This window comes from Sciurus carolinensis, chromosome 1 (assembly GCF_902686445.1).
Source record: "Sciurus carolinensis chromosome 1, mSciCar1.2, whole genome shotgun sequence".
Taxonomy (NCBI): Eukaryota; Metazoa; Chordata; class Mammalia; order Rodentia; family Sciuridae; genus Sciurus; species Sciurus carolinensis.
In genome coordinates, this window is record NC_062213.1 from 172,284,477 (window position 1) to 172,309,861 (window position 25,385).

At 36.0% G+C, this 25,385-nt stretch overlaps 1 protein-coding gene across 1 annotated transcript; it reads right to left on the bottom strand.

Moving 5' to 3' along the window:
* Nucleotides 1-2,370: 2,370 nt before the first annotated feature.
* Nucleotides 2,371-24,233, bottom strand: LOC124989833 (putative selection and upkeep of intraepithelial T-cells protein 1 homolog). The gene is made up of 8 exons (XM_047559998.1): nt 24,121-24,233; nt 20,969-21,049; nt 19,061-19,408; nt 16,835-17,116; nt 14,000-14,110; nt 11,434-11,526; nt 5,023-5,142; nt 2,371-2,759 (listed from the first exon to the last, which is right to left on the bottom strand). The coding sequence occupies exons 2-8, from the start codon at nt 21,042-21,044 to the stop codon at nt 2,752-2,754; spliced, it is 1,038 nt and encodes a 345-aa protein (XP_047415954.1). The 5' UTR covers nt 21,045-21,049; nt 24,121-24,233; the 3' UTR covers nt 2,371-2,751.
* Nucleotides 24,234-25,385: the final 1,152 nt, after the last annotated feature.

Consider the following 25,385-nt stretch of genomic DNA (forward strand, 5'->3'; position numbering starts at 1 on the left):
TTTGGGGGCTGAGGTTGTAGCTCAGTGGTAGAGCGTTTGCCTCACATGTTGAAACACTGGGTTCTATCCTCAGCACCACATAAAAATAAATCAATAAAATAAAGGTATTGTTGTCCATCTACAACTAAAAAGAAAACCTTTTTTATTTTTTACTAACTCATTAATTGTGACTGTCAATGGGGTTTATTGTGATATTTCCATTCATGCATACAACTTACATTCATTAAATCCAACCTCCCTTTATCCACTCACCCCTTCACCCCATTCCCAGCTTCCATTAATCACTATTCTAAATTCAGATTGACTTTTTTAATTTCCACATGTAAGAGAGAGCATGTGGTACTTGTCTTTCTGTGTCTGGCTTATTTCATTTAACATAATGTCCTCTAGGTACATCCATTTTGCTACAAATGATAGAATTTCATTTTTCTTTATAGCTGAATATTATCGCATTGTGTAGATATACCACATTTTCCTTACCCATCAATCTGTTGACACACACATACACTGATTCCATATCTTAGCAATTGTGAATAATGCTGTAATAAACACAGGCAAGCAGGTAACTCTGACATGCTTATTTCATTTCCTTTGGAAATATCCAGAAGTGAATAACTGGATCATATGGTAGGTCTATTTTTAGTTTTTCTGAGGAAACTCCATACTATTCTCCTTAATGACTGTACTTATTTACATGACCACCAACAGTGTATAAAATTTCCATTTTCTCTACATCTTCATGAGCATTTGTTATTTTTTGCTTTTTAATAACCATCATTGTAACTAGAATGAGATGGCATCTTCCTGTAGTTTTAAGTTGCATTTCCCTTACATCTGATATTAAGCATTCTTTCATATATTTGTTGGTCATATTATTTATCCTTTCAAGAAGAAATTTGCCCATTTTGATTGGATTATTTTTGCTGTTAAGTTTTTGAGTTCCTTTTATAGTCTAGATATTAATCTTCTAACAGATGAATAACTGGCAAAGATTATCTTTCATTCTGCACATTATCTCTTGACTCTGTTGATTGCTTCCTTGACTGTGCAGAAGCTTTATACTTTGATATAATATCATTTGTCAATCTTTTATTTTGTTTCCTTTGCTTTGGGGTCCTATCCAGAAATTTATTGCCTGTTCCAATGTCTTAAAATATTTTCAGTATGTTTCCTTTCAATATTTGCATAGTCTCAGGGTCTTACATTTAGGTATTGGATCCATTTTGAATTGATTTCTGCACAGCATGAGTTTTCAATATTCTGAATAATGTATATCTAGTATTCCTAGCACCATTTATTGAAGATGCTATCCTTTCTCCAATGTGTTTTTGAAAACTTCGTTGATAATTAGTTGACTATAGATAATGCATGGATTTCTGGATAAAAGACAGAGTGGAGTAGAAGAAACCCATTCTGTTCCATTGGTCTATGTGTCTGATTTTATCCTGATACCGTGATGTGTGTTTTGGTTACTATGACTCTATAATATGCCTTGAAATTATGTTTTGTGAGGACTCCAGCTCTACTCCTCTTGCTCAGGATTACTTTGGCTATTTGAGGTTTCTTGTGCTTCCTTATGAATTTTAAAATTGTTTCTCTATTTCTGTAAAGATTGTCATAGATGTTTTAATGGGGATGCATTTAATCTATAAATAACCTTCAGTAGTACAGACATTTTGATATTAATTCTTCTAATCTATAAACTTTTAAAAATACCAAGAACTCAGGAAAGAGGCAAGACTACTTAAAAACAAGTCACTCTTAACAAAAATATTAATCCTTAGAACCACCAGGTGCCTGGCTTATTTTTATCTTACTTCTTAGCTTGAAATATTAACTATCTTAAAAGTCCAATTCAAAACTTACCTTCTCCATAAATCCTTATCTGATGTCAGTTTTACTCTACCAGGTTTTTGGTGTCTTTGATTAATGTTTTGGATTAATTTCTAGTAGGTCCCTGTATTAAATTCTCATGTAGACATTTACAAATGACCTTGGATTGATTTTGCACTGAGTTAGACAAGTGTAGCAAGTTTAAATGTGTTGCTTCCCCTCTATATATACTAGATTAGATATGCAGTCATAATGGAAATACAAAAATTAAAACTTCAGTAAGATAGTCCTACATGCAAACCAAATAGTAAAAATTTCAAACACTAACACTTTGTGCTAATATGTTGTGGTCTTCTTTGTCTATAGTACTTATGTTTTCTGTATAATGTAAATAGTAAATATTGGTATATGCTATTAGTCTCCAGCAATTTATTTTCTATTCCTTTTCATTAAAATTGCTTTTATCCTTAAGTTTTAAGCATATGACCTGAAAAACAAATATCTTCTATTTCATAATTTCATTCAACTCAAGTCTCAGTCTTAAAACAAGAGATTTTATTTTATTTATATTTCTGACTGTGATACGTTTTGATTATTTCAGGGCAATGTTTAGATTTTACAATACATTTATTTGTTTCTTAGCTTATCATTTTTCCTACACATTATTCTCACAGTTTGAGCTCTTACTTTTGATGTAATTACATTTGACATAAATAATCTCATAAAATTTTGCAAACAAGACATTCATGTAATATGTTTTAGCAATCTTTGGGTATCTACAAACTATTCTACTTTTTTACTTGGCTTTACTAAAAAATATAGGCTGTTGGACCAAAATGCTTCTTCCTCTAAGTTTTAGATCATCACTTATTGCCATCCAGCCTCCTTTGTTTCAGATGAGAAGCCTCATTTCATAATTTAAAAATCTGTTAAGAAAGAAGTAGATGTTATTGTATCCATATTGATTCAAATCTAATTAAATTTAAGTTATGGGAAGGAGTTACATCAGAGGTGATGCTGGTGCTCACTGGCATCCACAGGAGGACAAAAAAGAAAAGCAAAATCTACACTTTCCAGGCAGAACAAAGTTAGAGGAAGGAAAAAAAAAAAAAACCCTTGATTGTATGTTTTGTACAGTTAAATTCTACAGCATAACCAGTATCACCAATCATTTTTGTATAAGTTATACCATATTTGGAATGCATTTGTCAAGAAAGGAGTTAGAGGTATGGCTTAGAAGTAGAATGTGGCCTCTGATATCACAGCTGTGCTTCATTCCTTTGGCAACTGCAGTTCAGGTAAAGAAGACCTGAACCTCCTCAATTGCTGTTCTTAAAAACAAACCAGGGATAAGATATACACTTCAGAAAGGTGCCCCTGCAGAAATGGACAGCCCTGTTACACAGGCTTAAGGAGGATATTTTGGACACTCTCAAGTTGAGTTGAGATGAACTTAAAATTTGCCTACTCCTCTTTGGGGAAGAAAGAAAAACTCTTGGTCCATAACAAGAAGGGAATAAACCAAGTCTGTACTGAGGTAAGGCCTGCTTTTCTCTGTCTCTTAGACTATAATTTCTGCTCTTTCTGTTATTTGCATGCAGTTCTTATATAGAGATTGCTCAAGATCTGAATGGTATGGCAACCCTCCAGTACATGTGCCTTCTATGTGAATTACCATCCCTGGAAAGAAGCAGAACCTAAACATAAATCTCTTTGGGGGCAAACAGTGTTTTGCCCTTTTGCTTTTTTCTGATTTCTGAGCCTATTTGGACTAGACTTTTTAGTAAACTCAACAGGCCTAAGCCTTTGTTGGGCTTATAGATGTAAGTTATTTGGTGCTATCTTAATTTATGGTCTCAGGCCTAATTCAACTTTAAATAGTAGTGGACCTAATATCTACTTAGTGAGTTCTAACTTTGTTTTGGGGAAGTTCCCAATATTCTGGAGTGATCATTTTTCCTAACCTTGTCTATGTTCATTTTTTCCCTTGGGATTATTGTTGGTTCAATAAGGAGAGGGTAAAGAAGATTCAAGAATTCAGATTCTAGCTTGGCATGATGGCATATGCCTGCAGTTCCAGCTACTCTGAGACTGAGGTCAGGAGGATTGTGAGTTTGAGACTAGTTTAGGGAACATAGCAAGGCCATGCAAAGAAGGAGGAGGAGGAGAAGGAGGAGGAGGAGGAGGAGGTCAGGAGGAGGAGAGGAGGAGGAAAGGGAGGGACAAAATGGAAGGGGGGAAAAGTAACAGATTCTGTAACACTGTCCAAATATCTCTATCTTTTTGTACTTTCAATATCCAGAATTGGAGGAAATGCTTATAAAAGAGACTAAAATTTTGTTTTATAAGACCAAAATTGGGGAAAAAGATCTCCAGAATTAAATATAAAACTTCTAGCACAGTGAGGACCATTCCAGTGATTGAGATTTGCTCTTCGAAGTTTTGGGTATGACTTCCCCACCTCCACCAGGTTCCAAAGGGCAGAGAGCATGAAATTTAAATGTGGTTTTCACTCTTTCTCCATTATATAATCCTCACACCCTTAAAGGGGCTATGTATTTTTTAGTCCTACACAAGTAAAACGCATAGTGATTAGGTAATTGATTAGTTTGAAGTCATGCAAGACAGGTATAAAACATACCTGCATTGGTGAGCCGACTTGCCCTGACTCTTATGCTGTAGTGTCTGTTCTTTCTCTTTGCTGACATGTGACTCTCAGGTGGGAGGTGCTCATGATTTGGGAGGCATGCCCCCCCCCCCCACCACCGGACTCATGCCTACATAAGTTTAGCTGAAGGCAAAGTCCAATGAACCTTCCTTGTGGATCTGAGACAAACATTCAACGCTGAATTGGTCACCAGCAAGATATGGCTGGGTTGGGGTCTTTCTCTGGTGTTATTGAATCTTAAATGTGGATGGCAAAATTTCTGGTCTCACATTTATGTGTTCCTTCACAGGAAGGGCTTTGCAATTTAGTTGAATGAGCACTTGGGAAAGCATATCCTACAATGCTCCCTGTCTGCTTGTGGAAGTAGAGGAAAACATGGATAACCCAAGTCACCATTTGTTTTCCCAGATCCTACTTGATGCTATAACAAGTTTCACTGAGTAAAGTCCAGTGACCCAGGGGATTCTGACGGAGGTTCAGGAGATGCATCGTGGAGTTCCCACCCTCACCACCTCACTTACGTAGATAACGAAGTACAACAAGAATTAGCACAGTGAAAAATAGCATCAGTAAAGTCAACATTATGCATAGATCCCACATCCATCCACAGTACAATGCGTGCAGGTCATCTGAAATAGAGACTGGGAAAAAAAGAGAAAAAATTAAACAGTACATTTTTAAAAGAAAGAAAATAGGGACTAGAAAATATGCCCAAATAAAGAAACCAGATATGTAGAAGCCTACTTAACAAAAGCAAGAGATCAAATTTGGAAGAGTTACCCTAGGCTTTATGACATGAAGAGATGAGACTAGATAGTTTGAGTAAGTCAGAGGGTGTGTGCAATTTGATCTGAGCCATAATGCAAATTGTGAGATATCATTTCTACTCATTCATCCACAGCTAACCAAGAACATACTCTCGTTTATTTTTTTGCCCTCATTTAGGACCTATAAAGACAAAATGTTCTAGAATTTTACAGATACAACCCATTAGGACTCTGAGCAGTTGGATAAATCAAAATTGTTTACAATTGCAGTTTGAATGAAAGAGGAAGTTTCAATAAGCAACATAATCAGAATATGATCATAATATTAGAGTAGAACAAAGTCAATCTGTTTAAGAAATGAAAAAAGCATTAATAAATTATGTATTGAAACACAATACCTGAAATTAAGAATTCAAGGGCTGAGTTCCACAACAGATTATTCACATTTTGGAGTTAGTAAACCAGATAATATGTTGAATGACATGAACATGGAAAGAAAAAGTAAAAAATAAAGAAGAAAAGATATGAGATATATGGGATGGAATAGAAAGTTCCAATCAATGTCATATAAAGATTAAGTTAAAGAAGAGTTAAGTCCGATGAGCCAGGGGATTCTGACAGAGGTTCAGGAGATGCATCATGGAGTTCCCACGCTCACTGCCTCACTCATTGTAGATCCGTGAAGTAGAAAAAGAATTAGCACGGTTAAAAATAGCACTAAATAGGTTAAAGAAGAGTTACATACAGGAAAAAGGAAGTGTTTAAAACAATGATGGCTGAATTTTTTTAAAACAATGATGGCCTTTATAGAGGATGCTAATGTGGAAAATCAGGGAACAAAACAGTTACTATGAAAAATAAAAATAATCCCATGCTGAGGCACATAAGTATACACACACACATATAAATACACAAATTAAAAAAAGTCTTGTGAACCTCCAGAGCAACAGAGGTTGAATCCAAAAGTGGCAAGTAGACTGAGATCGGACTTCTCAATAGAATAGGAACAGCGGAAGCCAAAATAGTGAAACGGTATGTTCAATGCACTGGAAGAAAATAAATTCAAACTAAAATCCAATAGCTGTTACAATAAAGATGAGACAAAGGTCACCAGATAGTGTGGTAGTATTTGTATATTCTAACATGCAAGAAAGAATAAATGTTTAAAAAGTTGTAAGCATATGTTGATGGATAAATATAAATAAATAATGCTATATACAATGGTAATTATAATAGCCAGATATTCAGTTTAAATACATAATTAAAATCCTGAACAACTATTTTATATATATATAAACTATAAACAACTATTTTATATATATACATATATATGTATATATATAAAATAGTTGTTTATATATATGTATATATATAAAATATATATATGTATATATATAAAATATATATATGTATATATATAAAATAGTTGTATATATATATGTATATATATAAAATGGAGGGTAAGTGTTATGAAAATAGTCCAAGGTCTTTAAAATCCTGAACAACTATTTTATATATATATAAACTATAAACAACTATTTTATATATTACATATATATATATGTATATACATATATACATATATATATATATGTATATATATAAAATGGAGGGTAAGTGTTATGAAAATAGTCCAAGGTCTTATAATTCTCTGTGAGTGATTAAGATATTAATTGAATTTAGACATGATAGTTAAATAAAAATGGGATTTCTAAAGGAATCACTTAAATAATAGACATTGTTTAAATGATGTCAATTATAAGTGAAAAGACATGGGATGATTAAAACTCTAAAAACAAAACTAGGATGATTAAAAGTACACAATAAAATGATAATAAAAAAGAATGGAAGTATGTATATAGAACCGTAATGTGAAATAAACACAAAATGTTAGAGATTTGAAACATTAATTAGCCAAAGAAATGGGCAATCCATTTAAATTTTCAAATAAGATAGGTGAAAAATTTAAATCTGTATTCCTTCTGTAATAAGAGCATAAAATCATAAATATGCAGAAAAGTTTAAATATAAAATATTTTTAAAGATTGCATACAATTTAGTAAGAGAAATACCATGTAAATACAAATCAAAAGATAAATTATGTAACTATTCCACTATTGGGCAAAATAGATACTGGGCAAGAAAGCATTCCTAGATGTATTGTGATAATCAATGTTTTCTTTTACCAGTAATTTTATCAATTTTAAATATGTATGGACTTAATATAATGACTTCAAACATGTAGGAAATTGACAAAAGTAGATCAGTTATATTTAAGTAATTAGTGATATGTTTGGATTTCAGTTGATCATCTAATCCTTTGCTTTCTGTATTTCCCAATTTCTCATTGTTGTTTACTCCCTCATGAATTTTGATGGGCTATTTAAACTTTTTAAGCATTGCATTTTTTATTGGTGCATTTTAATTGTACAAATGATGGAATTCAATGTAATATATTTATACACTAATGAAACATAGGGTTTAATGTGTGATTCTGGTGGAGCTCAGAAGACCAAAACACTGATAGGACTGTTCACAGTACAGACTAGGTTCAAGAAGTTTCAGAGGAAAAAGAGGACTCTATTAGAAACTGAATTAGAGGCCATTCATGTTACATTCAGGCTGAGAAACTGTCTACGTTTTGCCTGTGTTCTGAGACTTTCTGTGAAATATTGCTGGTGGCTTTTAGTCATGTTTATCACGGTATTAAGGAACAGAAAAAAAAAAACAGAAAAATTTTTTAAACCTGCAGTTTGACTAGAAATCTGTCAGTAAAACTGGGGCTAAGGAAGGCATGGTTGTTAAAGATATTACAGCCGCTAAAGAAACTCTTTAAGTACTTTAACCAGAGACAATAGGAAAGATGGCTTGAGTGCATCTCAGGTATTGGCAAGACTGCAACCATCTTAAGCTCAAGGATGTAAAAGTAAAAATTTTTTGAAAAGAGACCAGTGGGACACCCTGCTTGCTCAGGGGGGCCTAAGAAGTTGTTTTACCATGCTCAGCTGCCCAGATACTCAGAGGCTGTGGCAGTCAGAGTCCATGGAGGCTTGAGTTACTGCTTAAGATGGTAGCAGACCCTGGCAGTAACTATGTGGTGCTGATTCTGCAGGAATGCAGGATGCTGAGGTTAGGGGGTCATGGAGGCTTTCACCAAGATTTCAAAGGAAGGCCTGGGAGGCCAAAGTTCCCTAGGGCTGGAGTCCCTATGGGCAGACCTTAAGAAGGCCATGTGTGAAGATGTAAGAAAGCTGAAAATGTAAACCCCAAGATTAAGAAATGCCAGTGTTGTGGAACATCTGCCAAGGAAAGCTGCAGGAATTGAACAGAGACAAACCAAGAGAGGCCATATGGGCTGCAACCAGCAAATCCATAGGGGTGAAGTTACACAAGCCCTTCAGAGAGAAATCACCATGCTGTCCTAGGTGCTGGATATGGAGGTACAGGACTTGTTTGCCCAGCTGAATTTCTGTTTTGTTTTGGTCCCATCTTTTCTTTCTATACCATTTCTCCCTCGTGGAATGGAAATGTTTACTCTGTACCTCTATATATTGGATACATGTAAATCTTTTTTGATTTTTACAGAGGCACACAGAGAAGAGTTTGCCTTTAGTCTCAGAAGAGACTTTGGACTTGGACTTTTGGGCAATGCTAAAACTGTTAAGACTATGGGTATTCTTGAATATTGACTAAATGTATTTGCTATTGGGAAATTAGCATGAGTTTTTGGGGGAGTGGAATGTAATGGTTTAGATGTGAGGTATCCTCCCAAAGCTCATGTGTGATATGATGCAAGGAAGTTTAAAAGTGAAATGAGTGGGTCATGAGTTTTAACCTAAAAAGTGCATTATTTCCCTGATAAGAATTAGCTGGATGGTAACTGAAGGCAGGTAGGATGTGACTAGAGGAGGGGAGTCCCTGGGGTTGTGTGTTTGGTGTGCATATTTTGTCTGTGGTGAGAGAAATGCGCTCTCGCTCTTGCTCTCTCTCTCAATCTCTCTCCTTTATGGGGCCATGTCCTGAGCCACTTTCCTGCACCACACCTTCCCATTATGATATCCTGCATTACTTCAAGCCCCAAGGAATGTAGTTTGTCACCTATGGACTGAGACCTTCAAAACCATAAGCTCCCACCTGCAGACACTTCACAGAGGAAGATATCCAATTGATCAACAGATATATAAAAAATATTCAACATCTCTAGTAATTAGAGAAATGCAAATCAAAACCACCCTAAGATTTCATCTCACTCCAATTAGAATGGCTACTATCAAGAATACAAGCAACAATAGGTGTTGGCGAGGATGTGGGAAAAAAGTTACACTCATACATGGCTGGTGGGACTGCAAATTGGTGCAGTCATTGTAGAAAGCAGTATGGAGGTTCCTCAGAAACTTGGAATGGACCCACCTTTGACCCAGCTACCCCACTCCTTGGTCTATACACAAAGGACTTAAAATCAGCATACTACAGTGACACAACCACATCAATGTTTACAGAAGCTCAATTCACAATGGCTAGATTGTGGGACCAAACTAGATGCCCGTAAATAAATGAATGGATAAAGAAAATGCAGTATATATACAGAATGCAATATTAATCATCCATAAAGAAGAATAAAATTATGGCATTTGCAGGTAAATGGATGGAGCTAGAGAATATCATGCTAAGTGAAATAAACCAATACCACAAAAAAAAAAAAAAAACAAAGTCCAAATGTTTTCTCTGATATGTGGATGCTGATACATAATGGGGGGTAGGACAGGGAGAGTGTAAGTGAAGAATGGAGGAATGTTGGATTGTGTAGAGGGAAATGAAGGGAGGGGCAAAGTGGGGAAAAGGAAAGATGGTAAAATGAGACAGACATCATTACCCTATGTACATGTATGATTACACAAATGGTGTGACTCTATATTGTGTACATCCAGAGAAATGAAAAGTTATACCCCATTTGTGTACAATGAATCAAAATGCATTCTGCTGTCATGTATAACTAAATAGAACAAACAATAAAAATATTAAAAATAAATTAAATAAACTTTTCCTCCTCTAATTGTTGTTGTCAAGTCTTTTGGTTACAGCAGTAAACAAGTTGACTAAAACTATATCTCTTTTTATTTTCATTACTCAAAGAATTTTCTTCATTTTCTCAATGTTTCAAAATAATTTGAAAATGAGAGTTGGTGGACAAATATACAGAGATTATAAATTAAATGGATAGATAGAAAGGCACACACATAAATACACATAGATATTACAGCACATGTGGTCAGAGATAGTGTTAGAAATAAAATTACATCTCATACATTCTTATATATTCCTTGCTATTTTTTTAGTCACCCTGTTTTTTGGGCTCATATAAGATTTGAAGCTTGGGTTTATGATTTACAGTGAAAATAGATGGAATGGGCTTTGTTGAAGGCAACTCAAAAATATCTAAGATTTGAAAAAGCAATCTGTTTAACATCTGCTCCAGTTCTGTCTACAGGATGAAGATAAAGCCTTTGCAAATAATGAGAGATCCTTTTATTTATTGATGGTAATTGTCCCATGTAAACACATTTCAGTAAAGGCAAACAAATTAAGGGTATTGTTAAATTCTTAGATACTAACATAATAAAGTATATGATATCATATACTTGCTCTTCTAAATAACCTCTGAATAAATAATCAAGAGGACCAAATGATGACTTTCAATAGCCTTGAAATTCAATCAGGAATCAATTAAGTATAATTCTTCATTTGGATTTTTAAATTAATTTTTCAAAGGAGAGCTCTATCTAAATAAAAAGCAATCACAAATCACTGACTTGGTGCCAGTGCCTAGTTGACATTAATAATTGTTTTTATAAATGGCTCTGGATTAGATGGCTTCTAGACCTGACAAAAGTATATTGTTACCTCAGTGCTTGTGCACTTGTGAAGTGTACTATTATTTGAGTTGTAATGGAAACGTACCCAGCCAGCAGGGAAGCCTAAAAACTCTGGACCTTACCCAGCTGAGAGGACAGCACCTGAACCCTCTAGGGTGTCATCTAAATCCTGGTTCCTCATCCTGTTACTGCTACAAAGGCCACTCAGCAATATCTAAAAAGGTTCACGTAAAAGGGTACCAAGCAGGGAGGACATCAACTGAAAAACCCCATTTTTTCCAGTCCCACTTACCTCTGCTCCTGAAACTGAAGTAGATAGGGAAGAAGGCCATGTGTAACAAGAAAGGTAGAAGCTTAAGTACAATTAGAAGGTAAGTCGATTGAACTGAAAAAAAGCGGAGAAGAAAAAGAAGGTGGTTAGGACTCTGGGGATGCATTGAAATGGCCACAGTTGCACTTGACTCAAGAAACTTAAATGTCTCAATGCTTTAATTATTAGGTCTAATAAACCTGTCAGGGTTTGGGTGTGAAAGGCAGGACTGTGTGTGAGGATAGATCCTGGCACCAGGGATGAGGCCAAGACTAACAGTCCGTTGTGCTGAGGATACAGCAGGGTAAGAAAGAAGTCTCTTCCTACTGCTCTCCATGCCGTGCAGCACGCAATCAACCTGGAAATGTGACCTCGAGAGTGTGGGAGTCTGGTCACCGCTACATATCTGAATGCTTAAGCGTCTAACGCTTTTGGAGGGCAATTTTGGGAAACCCTGAGTTAGCTCAAAGGGGAGAGAAGAGTCTTGGAACCCAAGAATTTCACAGTTGTAATGACAAGGTTTAGTGCCCAGGATCTTCTGTACAGCACCCCTGGTATTTAGCAACATTATTCCTACGTTCCCCGGATCTTACTACACTGTGAGAAAGATCATTTCAAGGCTGGACAACTCTCCTTACTCAACCATGCTTTGCTACATCAAGATAGAAGTTTTCAAAATATTCATTTACCAAACTTAAAGTAAAACAGCAAGGTTGATCAGTTATTCTGAGATATTTGCAAGGAACAATGACTAGTTAGTATGAAAAAAATCTAGGAAAGACTATGGGTTTTTTCTGTTTTTAACTTAGTTCATAGTCTTGTATATGATTTTTTTTTTCCTAGGAGAGGTCAGTTTCTTCAGGGTTTTCTTTTTTGGCTTGTTTATTTTGTTTATCACAGATACCAGAAATCACCAGCAGGAAAGTTCCACAGAAAGAATTTTCTCACATTATGCTAGAAGTAAGCTCTAGGTGGGCAAAGATTTTTGCCCTTTTTTCCCTCTTTGCTTTGTTGTTACTACATCTTAGATACTAGGCACTAACATTAGATGTGCCTAGGATCTAAGAGATGCTCAATACAGATATATTGAAAAAATTTAAAAATAAGTCAAGTACTAGTGATGGAGTGGCTTCTCCATCACTATAAGTATGCAAGGTAGGTCTTGCTACCACACACCTTTTAATGAGGAAAAGCATCTTGCTTAAAGTGTTTGTTTGTTTTGGTACCCAGGATTGAAGCAAGGGATAATTTTCCTCTGAGTCACATCCCCAGCTCTTTTTTTTTTTCTCATTTTTAATTTTGAGACAGGATCTCACCTCGCTAATTTGCTGAGGTTGCCTTTGAACTTGGGATCCTCCTGCCTCAGCCTCTCCAGCCACTGGATTTAAGGCATGCACTACCCCACCTGGCACAGCAAAGGGTTTGACCTTTGAAACATCTAGGTTTCAGTCCACATTTATAGGTTGTTTCAGTTTGAACAATTTACCTTAAATAATTAAATAATTAACCCCGATTATTATTTAATCTAAAAATGATGATAATAAATGGGACCTACTTCATAGGGATAAATTGAATTTATCTGGAAAAATTTGTAAGATATTGATGATAAATTGTTGATCATGTCTCCTGGCACACAGTAAATACTCAATTTTGTGGAGGTCTTTATGAAGTGGACAGAAGACTGGCCAAGATGCACTCTCTATTCTTTTTTTTTTTTTTTTTTAGCCCTCTTTTCTAAATCAAGGTAAATCTCGCCCAGTAACTCTCAAATTACACCTTATCCTTTGAATTGTGCATACCTCACTACAGATTGAATCATCTCCCAGATGTTCCCAGTCCATCTCATCCTCCACCCAGAATAGCCTAGAACACCTTTCTCTCAGTGACAGGTGATGGCATTTGAGTGTCATCACCTGTTACTTCTGTTACTCATCTTGCATTGTCTAACGATCTAATGTCCAGGATTGGGAGAGACCATTCACAACTGTATCTCAGGCCTTCCTCAGCTAGCTGAAATTAAGGTGTCACTTTATAGCCTCTAGGTGATGACAAAAAAAAAAAAAAAGTTAATTTCACAGGAAGAACAAAAGAGGAATTGAAAAAAGATACAGAAGGACCAAGAATTGTGTTAATGGGTTCTTATCTTTATCTTTTTCTTTCAATTTTGGAAAAAGTGGACAAAAATTTAAAAATATATAAGTGCCTATGGAAGAGAAAACACATCTATTATTATTCTTATTCCAGGAAATGGTCCAGAAAGTGAGAGGAAATCAACAATAACCTCTGAAGGGACCAGGAGATCTTGGTGGTCACAGCTGCAATAGAAGTGGCGGTGTCTTCACCCTGGAGAGCAATGTAAGGAAGGAGGGCAGCAGCTTAGTCTGAGACATGGCTCAAGACAATGAGGACCCCTTTGACAAACAGCAGTGGGATGGGCTGAGAGGCAGATTTACACAATTTTGTATAACCACCTCCAAACTCTTGGTATCAAGTAAAGCAGAGATGTTTTCAGAATTCTTTAATGCTTTGCCTTTCCTGGATTAAATACCTGTTGTTCTGCAATACCGAAGAGCAAACAAAATGATCACAATGATCACATATATCGCCGGGTATACAATTTTAAGTGTCAAGAACATATACTTCGATTCCAACAGGATATCTGAAAGAGAGAGCAGAAGTATCTGGTAAGTAAAGCAGCAGGGCCATAAGACCCCATTGTACCCCACTGTACCCCAGGAAGCAGGATCCACCCCCAGGTGAGGTCCTTGTTACCCTCTGCATTGTATACTCTGGGTTTAAGTGAGGGCTATTGGCCAATGAAACTGGGTCTGGGCAAAGAACAGGATTTGGCCGTTATTGGGCCAAGGATGGAATAGGTTAGGATAGAAGAATGATTTACTGTTTTGGTTCCTATATTCTAGAGGGTAATCTGTGAGATGAAGAAAGTTGTAGAACAGGATTCTGGGTACCATACTAAATGTGGCATCTGAGGAAGTCAATGGCTATAGAACTGCATCAGAAGTAGCTCTGGTAAATCTCAAGAGAAACTCTTCTGACACTCAGTGTTACATTCCTTGTAGGAACTTCCTGTAGAACCAATAGGACAAAAATTCTCCAAGAAGAGAAGGCCTAATATCATACTTAGAACATTGAAAAAAATCAGTAAGAATGAATAGCTGAATGGGTATAAAGCAAGTAACTCCTCAAATTCCTCAAAGTTTGGAAAATAGGGAAAACAAAGAGTCAGTGTTTGCCCCATTATTATATACTAATCACTACTAGCTTGAAATGTGGAATTTAAAGAAACTTGTGTATAAAATATTATGAAGAGAGACAATCAGTTTCCCAAGGAATGAAGATGGTGAGATTGGAGACAAATGAGCAAACTAACCAACCAAGAACCAACCACAGAATCATATAGTCAATACCTCTGTATGGTAGATATTTTCAGATACAAAGCCCAAAATGACTATTTCAGTGCGTTTTAAATTAGTTAATAGTTTGAGGTGTAGCAGACTAACTTAGTAAAATAGCACCAAACTGTTGGAACTTGGGGGTTATGTAGATTCTAGAAACAACCAAAAAAAAAAAAAAAAAAAAACACAAAAGGTAAAACAACAGCTTCATTGTCAAGAGTCTCCCTTACTTTTGTCTATCACCATGACTGAACTTTTTCATTTTATGAAAGGAATTGATTCAAATTTTGAAAATCATGGAGTTCAGACTCTACATTCACATTTTGTCTTCAATGACACTGATTGTTCTTGTCCAGTGTCAAAGCTTAAGTGACTCAGAACAAAAATAGAAAAAGGGAAACAGAAGTAAAATTCCAAAGAAGTGGAGCAGAATTTTGAAATTATGACTTAATTAAAGAGAACACAATTATAAATTGACTCGGCTACCTGCTCCAGGAAATGTTTGCTCCTGGGAGGTAACACTGTGAATTGACTCAAGCAGACTCCTTAACAAGATTAACAACTGGCTCATCGTTACACTTCAGGACCTTTATCTCTGCTCACCAGTCCAAAGTTATTATACCCTAACCACTTTCTCACCTTGCAAGACCTACCTTAACACCATCTAGAAGAAACTCTTAAATTCTACAAATCCCTTCTCCTAATTTTCCCACTTGAGGATATGACAAAAACTCTGCCCAGATAATATCATTCCTTATAGTATTGTGTTTTATAAACTTATCTGTCCTAGATCAACAGGCTTTCCAGGATTTTTAAGGGGTTCGTGGTCCATACTCTGAACTAAAGTAGGCATATAATCACTAAGTGAAAGACTGTATACAACAGTCTACTTGAAAGTTGGGTGTAGAAATTAATTTGGATCATTGGAAGAAAAACAGAGTGATATTGCAACTTCTAGACATGAAAAGAAATTTGTGTACTGTTTTCTCACTGTCCTCACTCCCAAGAATTAAACCCCCAAGAATTAAAGAATGAAAACTGACTTTAACCACACAAAGGAGGACTGAATCCCCTAGGATGGTTCAGCAATAAGGTAGAAAGGACCTGAGTTTGGGAGTTACTTCAAGGAGTACAGCCACACCCAATGTGAGCTGTGACTGTCCATTGTCTGAACTAGTTGGGGTGACTCCTCTTGTATAACACTTGAACTACTATTCTAGCTCATATGGGCCCTTCCTTCTTTCTGCCTCTTGTCCCTTGCATCTACCTTGAGTTCTCTAACTACTGCACCTAGTCACCAAAGCACAAAGAGCACAATTTCATGATGTTTGTCTCTAACCTGACTTATCACACCCATCACTTCCAAGAGAAAGAGTCTTGAATCATGGGTGAGAATCTGGGATTTAATCCTGGGTTTGTCAATTGTTGGTTAGTGGATCTTTGGTAAATGACTTCTCTACATGCGTACTTCTTCATAAGGTAGCAATAAAGTGCCATCTTATGCCATCTTATACTTTTAAAATTAGTCTTACTTAAGCACACTGATCTATATTTTATAAAACTATTTCACTGACAATGTCTAATTTCAAGATCAAAATACCACGTTATTTTTTCCAAATTACATATATCAATGGTCCTGAAGGTTAAACAGCACCCAAGACCGCAAAGCTAGAAATAGTTAATAAAGCTGAAAAATTGGCATGTAACTTTTGAATCCTTAACATGCCACAGAGAATAAGGATTCTTTTTTAATTATGTCAACACCTAGTTCTTTCTTTAGTACTCCCCTTAGTGTCTGGTATTTTTCTTGTTCCTAGCAATTTAATATGATTTAAATAATGCAGGTCTATAGAAGCCCATAGTGTATCAGGCAATTTAACATTTATTATTTCACTCAATTTTCTTCTTATTTTGACACACTGATTAAAACAGTTCTTCCTTTATAGGACCTCACCACAAGCTCTTACCTGGTATGACAATACCTGCTCTTTTCTCCTGACCGGTGTCTGGGTTGTAAAAGCAGCAAGTGACAGGACCAGAGGTGCTGTTTTTGAGAAGAACACTCATCTTCAGGTGTAATAACCCAGCTCCATCCTGAGAGTAATATTTTGATGAATGAGGAATTGTACGTCCCTGGCTGTCTCTCCACGTCATTTCAGCTTGCGGGAACCACCCTCCTGAGTCACACACCACCAGTAGCCCCTCTGTGTCAAGAACCTGGACATTAATCTGAATGTCTGTGCCTATAGCTGGGGAGAAGAGAGAGAAGTGATTTATAATTAGCAGTGTGGACTCAAGAATTGAGAAGTCAAGGGGCCTTGTTACTCTTGGCCTGCTAGGTAGGCCATAAGTTTAATGAAGGTGGCCACAATTAGGGTAAAGATGATACTCCAACCCAAATCCAAGCTAGCAGGACACAAATAATGTTAACCATAGGAGAAAAGACTGATAAATTAGACTTTATGAAATTTATTGTTTCTGTTCATCAAAAGACAATATACAAACAGTAAAAAAGAAAGCCACAGTTAGAAGATTACATTTATCATGCATCTGAGAGACAAGTTGTGTCCAAAATATAAGTTATTAATCAATAACACAAACTTAGTTTTTACAATGGACAAAAGATTAGATGAGGCTTTTGATTTAAAAAGATATCCAGATGAACGACAATTATATTCAGATGTGTACAACATCACGAAGCATGAGGGAAATGCAAACTAAAACCTGGGTGACATATCACATCACCACCACTAGAATGTTAGAAAGAACAGAACCGGGACTGACTGGAAGCCGTAGAGTAACTAGAGTTCCCCTCTATGGCAGCTCCAGGACAGCCTGAGGATACCACAGAAAATCAAATTGAAAATTCATAACACTGCCCATACACTAGTAGGGACTTGATAATTTAAACTCCTGACAATTGTTAGAAATATTCAACAAACATATATTTTAATATTGAAAGACATTAGTATCTCATAATGTAGAGAAAAACAAAACCCCTAGTAATCAAGAACTAAATTCAAAAAAGGAATTTTAAGAATTTAGAAGAAAATATCTTTGTAATATGAGGCTAGCAAAGGATCTCAAGCATGATGCGACACAAATTGCAAACCAACACTGATAAACTGTAAATTTGATGTTATCAGATTATATCTTTCACCATAAAAATGTTTGTAAAACATATCAATAGACTAAACATTATTGCAACATGTGAAAAACAGAAATTTGATATATGGATAAAAATTAATTCCTATAAATCAAGAAAAAATCGAAGTACTTAATAGTAGCATTGATAAAGATAATAAATAAGCAAGAAACAGACAAAATCTAGTCTTCATTAAATAAGAAAGAAACAAGCAAAACTTTTCTAATAAGAAGTAAAAATTAAAATCAAACCTGCAAAATTAAAAGCATTATAATACAAGTATTCATAATGATACAGTGTTTTCATGACTTGAGTCCAGTACAAGTGGATCTAATCATTTCAGTGAACAATTTATCAAATTCATTTGAAAATAATTATACACAAAAACCTAACAACTTAACTTCTAGTTGTATATCCTAAAGGAACTCTCACACCCAATAATACAGCAAAGCATAGGAAAGAAAACTATCAGCATGCTAATGTCCACAAATGTGGGAATACACAAGTCAATGGTTATATACATGGTGGAATATAATATTGCAGATAAAGTTTAAGCTATGTCTATTTGGATAAACATGGACTGATACCAACAATACCACACTAAGTATAATTAGATTAATTGGAATATTTATAATGACACTGTTGTGTAAACTTTTTAAACACAAAAAATAATAACATCAATTTTTATTGATGCCTATACATAAGCCAAAAGAGAAGCTATAAAATGTGAATTTAATGGTTATTTTTGAAAAGGAGGAAAGTGAATGGCACTATTGAAGAACACAAAGGTGAATTTAACTTGATCTGAAGGAAAATATAACATAATAAATATAATGTCATATATGTATAATCTAATTGATGATATCTCAGTTATTACATTATTCACCATAATTTTCCACAAATTCTACTATTTGGGTATATTATTGTCACAAATATTTTTAAATGTCCCAGGATCATTTTCTCATGATCTCACATGCATGAATTTAGTGATGTGGCCCAGAACTGCCTATACCAAGGAAACCTGGAGATGTTTTTTCTCTGGCCTTACCTGCCACCCTCAAATCCACAGTGGCCTCTTCATAGGTGTCACCATCTTCAAAGAAACACTGGTACAGCCCTCCATCAAAAATACTGATATTGTAGATTCTGAGGGATATCTTGCCCTCCCCTAGGGCGTCCTTCAGGAATAAGGTGTGATTCACGTAGTTCCGCGAGCTCTCTCGGGAGTGTTCCTCCCCATTCTCATGCAGGTAAACCAGCTGAGAGGACTGATTCCGAAACCACCCCACCTTCATGTGCAGTGCACTCTGGGGTGGGGACAGCTGGCAGCTGAACTCGGTCTGCGCGCCAACTGTGACCACCTGGCGACTAGTGGAGCTGCGAACAGCGAACTGCTCTGTGGAGGAAGTGGAACACCAAGGATTTAGTCTGAAGGTCGCGACAGAATGCACCACCTGGATCCCCTTGCTCGGGGCACAGTGGACTTCCTCCTGGTTCTTGATGCCAACTGCTTTCTGGCTTGAGAACTTTGCTCTCAAAGGCATCTTCACTCCAGCAGCCCTGTTCTTCCCTTGGACTCTCCCATAACTGCCTCCTTCTTGTCTCTTAGGTCCCAGTTTTAGCGTTAGCTCTTCAGAGAAAGGTGTCATGACCACCCACTCAACGACACCCCCATTTTCTTTTTCAATGCTGGCAACTGAACCCGGGGCCTTGTAAATGCTGTGTAAGCATTCTACCACTGAGTCACATCCCTAGCCACTGTAAGTCTCTAGCACATATCACTTCCTGATGTTCTCTTTTTAATTCCTTTTCTTATTTTTTTTCTAATACTCCATTAATACATCAGTCATGACACATAAGATACTCCATTTTATCCCTTTTTATTTTCCTGGTGCATGAAACATTGCCTGGACATAGTAGATACTTTGTAAATATTTAAAGAATGAACAGAAGATGCACCCACTGTCAGGAGGTGGGATGTGGACCACAGCTGCTGAAGAGCAACCTTTCCTTTCAAAATGCACCAGCTACTTTTTTCTGTATCAGTTTTGATGGATTGAAAGGGGCCACAGAATTTTGCTGCACCTTCCTTGGAGACAAAGTGCCCATATTTCTTCCTCTTGAAGCTGTGTGTTCCGTAATTTATTTACTTCATGGTACACAGTAGAAGGCAGGCTACAGTAGTTTCTGGGCCTATCTCAAAATATGAGCAACTCGTCTATTTTTTTTCTTTTTTTGTAAAAAATTTTCTGGAAACCCAAAACTGCTATACACAAAATCTGAGAATCCTGAGGCTACCATGGCCTCAAGGCCACATGTAGATATGCTTCTTGAGCATTTCAGTTGATCCCAGCTGTCCAGCCTACTTCACCAAAATGCCAGATATGTGAGAAAAGTCACCCTGGGCCCTTCAGATCACCACACCCACCTGCTGAATACAAGGGACCTCACTCTATGTCACATGCGGCAGAAAAATTACCCAGTTGGGCACTGTCCAGATTTCTGACCCACGAAATTGTGAGTTTAAATCATTAATTTGGAGGATAACTTGTTACAAAGTTACAAGTAATGATAACCCTTTTCTGAGGGTCCAATCAACCTATAATTCATATGGTCCTATAAGTGATGGTGGTGGGTTCTCAATTAAAAGAGGTATATTCATTATAATTTACCAGTGAGAATTTGAGCTTCCTGTTGGGAAGTGCTAGAGATTTAGCTGTCACTTCTTCTAGACTTTTCATTGTAACACTGTGGCATATAGACACAGCAATTGAAATAACATTTATTATTCACAAACTGTTTTAACACTTGATTCTACCCTCAAAATTTTAACTGAGGGGTAAAATCTGCAGGTTAGCAGCAAGAACTCTCACTTATATCCTTCAGCATCATTTATCACAATTATTGTTCTTTATAGACAAGATGAAACCTTAGAAAAAGAAAGAGATTTCCCTACCTGAGGTGAGTATTGCCATCTGTAAGAGAAGAATGGAGGTGAAGTATCCGGAAAAAGAGGAAGCTGCCGGTGCCATCACACCTGGAAAATGAAATCATCATTGTGGGATCCGACAACAGGAACCAAGACAAACATGGAAACTAGACAAAAAAGCAACAACTTTGAAATCCTGTGTTTTGAGAGAATTCCCTTTCATGTCAACCAATGATTTAGTTATCACAGATATCAGACCCCAGATCCCTTTCCTTACTTGGCTCTTACCTGGCTTATTGCCTCCATCACATTACTGCTTTGAGGGGCAGCTATAGATAAGGGCATAAAAGGTTTGCAGAATCCCAGTCATGCACACCCCACACTCATGGTCCCATCTGCCCCACGGCCTAAGTCACTGGCTCAGTGGAGAATCCTGATTGCTGATTCCAGAGTTGTTTTATTTCCTAATGCAAACTATTGTTTGTCTTCTCCTATGGTAAAGGACAGCTTCAGTAAAACATTCACTAACTCCACTGTTGTAGTGGAGGTCTGATCTTTCTGGATCCGTGGAACCTCTGGATTCACCCACTGTTTCTGTACTCAAAGGAAATGCTATATCACAGAAGTAGGATTTAGATTTCCCAGTAGCTGGTCATCAGACCTGAGTATAACAGCTTGTGTTAAATGCCTTTAAAGTAAACTTTGTAAGGAAGTCTGATCCTAAGCCAAAATGATGAAGATTTGGACTTATGTTTTCTTCTATTTGGTGCATGATCTGTGGTCTAATTCCTAGGTCCTTGATTTATTTTGAGTTGAGTTTGTGCAGGGTGAGAGATAGGGGTTTAATTTCATTTTGCTGCATATGGAGTTCCAGTTTTCCCAGCACCATTTGTTTAACAGGCCATCTTTTCTCTATTATATGTTTTTGGCACCTTTGTCTAGTATGAGGTAACTGAATTCATGTGGGTTTGTCTCTGTGTCTTCTGTATCATTGGTCTACCTGTCTATTTTGGTGCCAATACCATGCCATTTTTGTTATTATTGCTCTGTAGTATAGTTTAAGGACTTGTATTGTGATACCTCCTGTTCACTCTTCCTGCTCAGGATTGGTTTGGCTATTCTGGGTCTCTTACTCTTCCAAATGAATCTCATGATTGCTTTCTCTATTTATGTGAAGTACATCATTGGGATTGTAATTGAAATTGCATTGAATCTGTATAGTGATTTTGGTAGTACAGTCATTTTGATAATATTAATTCTGCCTGCCCAAGAACATGAAAGATCTTTCCATCTTGTAAGGTTTTCATAAATTGGATGGATTTGAACCAAAAAGCTTTTTCTCAGCAAAGGAAACAATCAATAATGTGAAGGGAGAGCCTACAGAGTGGGAGAAAATCTTCACCACACACACATCAGATAGAGCACTAATCTCCACAATTTATAAAGAACTCAAAAAACTATACATCAAAAATACAAAGAATTAAATCAATAAATGGACTAAGGCACTGAGCAGACACTTCACAGAGGAAGATACACAAGTGATCAACAGACATATAAAAAATGTTTAATATCTCTAGTAATTAGAGAAATGCAAATCAAAATTACCCTTAGATTTCATCTCACCCCAATTAGAATGGTTATTATCAGGAATACAAGCAACAGTAGGTGTTGGCAAGGATGTGGGGAAAAGGTATTTTCATACATTGCTGGTGGAGTTGCAAATTGGTGTAGCCACTCTGGAAAGCAGTATGGAGATTCCTCAGAAAACTTGGAATGGAAACCACCATATGACCCAGTTATCCCACTCCTCGTTCTATACCCAAAAACCTTAAAATCAACATACTACAGTGACACAACCACATCAATGTTTATAGCAGCTCAATTCACAATAGCTAGGTAGTGGAACCAACCTAGATGCCCTTCAATAGATGAATGAATAAAGAAAATGTGAGATATATATATAGATAGATAGATAGATAGATAGATAGATAGATAGATAGATAGATATAGATATAGATATAATAGAATAATACTCAACCATAAAGAATAAAATTATGACATTTGCAGGTAAATGGGTGGAGCTGGAGAATATCATGGTAAGTGAGATAAGTCAATCCCAAAAATATCAAAGGCCAAATGTTTTCTCTGATAAATGGATGATGATGCATAGCAGGGAGGGGGATGGCATTAGTGAAGAATGGAGGAAGGTTGGATGGTGTAGAGGGGAGGGAAGGGGATGAGGGGAAGGAAGATGGTGGAATGAGACAGACATCATTACCCTATGTACATGTAAGATTACAAGAACGATGTGACTCGACATTGTGGACATCCAGAGAAAGGAAAAGTTGTACCCCATTTGTGTACAATGAATCAAAATGCATTCTGCTACCATGTATAACTAAACAGAGCAAACAATAAAAAAAACTTGGATCAATCAGACACAGGAAATATAATGTAACAAGTAAATAAATGCTCTCTTCTTTCATTTCCTAATTTCCTCCTCACTTTTGCTGCCTGTGATTACAACTCCCCTCCAAAAAAATAAGTGCTAATAAATTTGGGCACAGGCTCTTTTTCCAGGAATCTCACATAGAGACAAAAAGACATTGCAAAGATACAGTAGTTTGCATTAGTAGCTAAGTTGAAGGGCGCATATTTGATTTCACATAGCAAAGTTTGCTTCCTGAAGGACCTCAAGTGTGTCGATAACTAAAATGTTAAATTTTACCCTCTAGAAAATGTAATACAAGCATATAAAATATAATGTCATTCCACGGTGATATTTGTGTTTTATAATACAAGAAAATAAAATAATGTATTGAAGGAGAGGAGAGGTACAGGTCAGATGGTGTCATCGACCTATTAAAAGGAGAGGTTGGAAAGAATGCAAAAGATGAAAACAATGCTACAGGGTTAAGAGAGTAGAAGGACAACCACAAGGGGCAAGAAAATATTTGTAAAGCTTCAGATGATAAAAGGCTCAGATCCTGATTTCTATTTTTTAAAATTCTTAATTGTACCAATTATTTTAGGGCAGACAAACTAATAGAAACAAAGCAAGAGACTTGAGCAGGAAGGGTATAGAAAATAGTCAGCAGTCAACATTGGAGAATATATGGAATTTCATCAAGAGTTGGGAAAATTCACATTGAAATACAGTGAAATATTACCAGACCCACCAGAACAGGTACAATGGAGGATGGCTGAGCCGAGTTCTGATAATGCCAGGTTCAGTGTGGTGCACGTGGTGGTCCTCACGTGCACAACAAGGAAAGAGGTGATAAGGAGGATGACATCTGAAAGTACTTCAGCACCTCTGCTAGAGTTAAAAATAAACATGGCCTATGTTCCAGAATTCTGCTTCTATCTTAAATAGAAATAATGTAGGTGTGCACAAGATATATATGGACAAATATAGTGTACTAAAAGATTATTCATAATGTAATAATGTAATTATTCATAATGTAAATGGCAAACAACGAAAATGTCCTTAATGACAGGTCAACACATACAACCTAAAATTATGACAACCTTCAATAAGTGATTTCATAAGTTTGACTGATGTATGATATTATGTGATGTAATTTTCCATTACTGATTTTCTATTAATCAATTTTTCAAAATCTTTTCTCAATTATAATATCTGTGTATTCTTTGGGTTTTTCTGCATAGAAAATAATATTTTTCTGAATAATCCTTATTTTACTTTTTTATTAAAAAGTCAATAAAATATGAACTCAGGAAAAAATGTAAAAAAATATATATAAAATTTTATTAATAAAAATAGGCTCATAAAGCTATCAGGTCTACTAAAGATGTTCTATAGATTCAATGTACTTTCAGTCAAAATTCTGACTTTATGTTTTTGTTGTTTTGTTTTGTATTATGAACCATAAAAGGATGACTCTAAAACATTCATAGAACAGCAATAAGCCAATAAGAGCCAAGATTCTTTCTCTGAAGAAAAGATAATGTGAGAAATTTTGCATTAAATAAATCAAGGCTTATTATAAAACTATTAAAATCATAATATGTAAGATATTGATACCAATATAAAAATAGATCAAACACAAAGAACCCATCAGCAGATAGATGAATAAAGAAAATGTGGTATAGATACAAAATGGAATATTATTTGGTCATAATCTGTCATATATGGCAGAATGGATGGAACTGGAAAATATTAGAAGTGGAAAAAGCCAGACACAGATAAGTACAGCTTGTTCTTTCTCATACATGGAAGATAAACAAAGTTAACATGAAAATAGAATAGTGATTACCAGAGGTTGGAAACGGGGAAAGGGTCAGATAAAGGGAGGTTGGGTTTGATCAGTGTATGCTGGATGCATGTGTTGAAATAGCAAATTGAATTCCATTAATAGGTAGAACTCATATATTTTAATCAAAAATAAAATAATTTCTAAAAATGAAGAGAATAGATGCA

Excerpts from the sequence above, each read along its gene's own strand:
- LOC124989833 (XM_047559998.1), bottom strand. The coding sequence starts at position 21,044 with ATGGCACCGGCAGCTTCCTCTTTTTCCGGATACTTCACCTCCATTCTT. Across the intron at positions 19,409-20,968 it reads GATGGCAATACTCACCTCAG|AGCAGTTCGCTGTTCGCAGC; the intron begins GTAGGGAAATCT and ends CTTCCTCCACAG. Across the intron at positions 17,117-19,060 it reads TGTGGATTTGAGGGTGGCAG|CTATAGGCACAGACATTCAG; the intron begins GTAAGGCCAGAG and ends TCTTCTCCCCAG.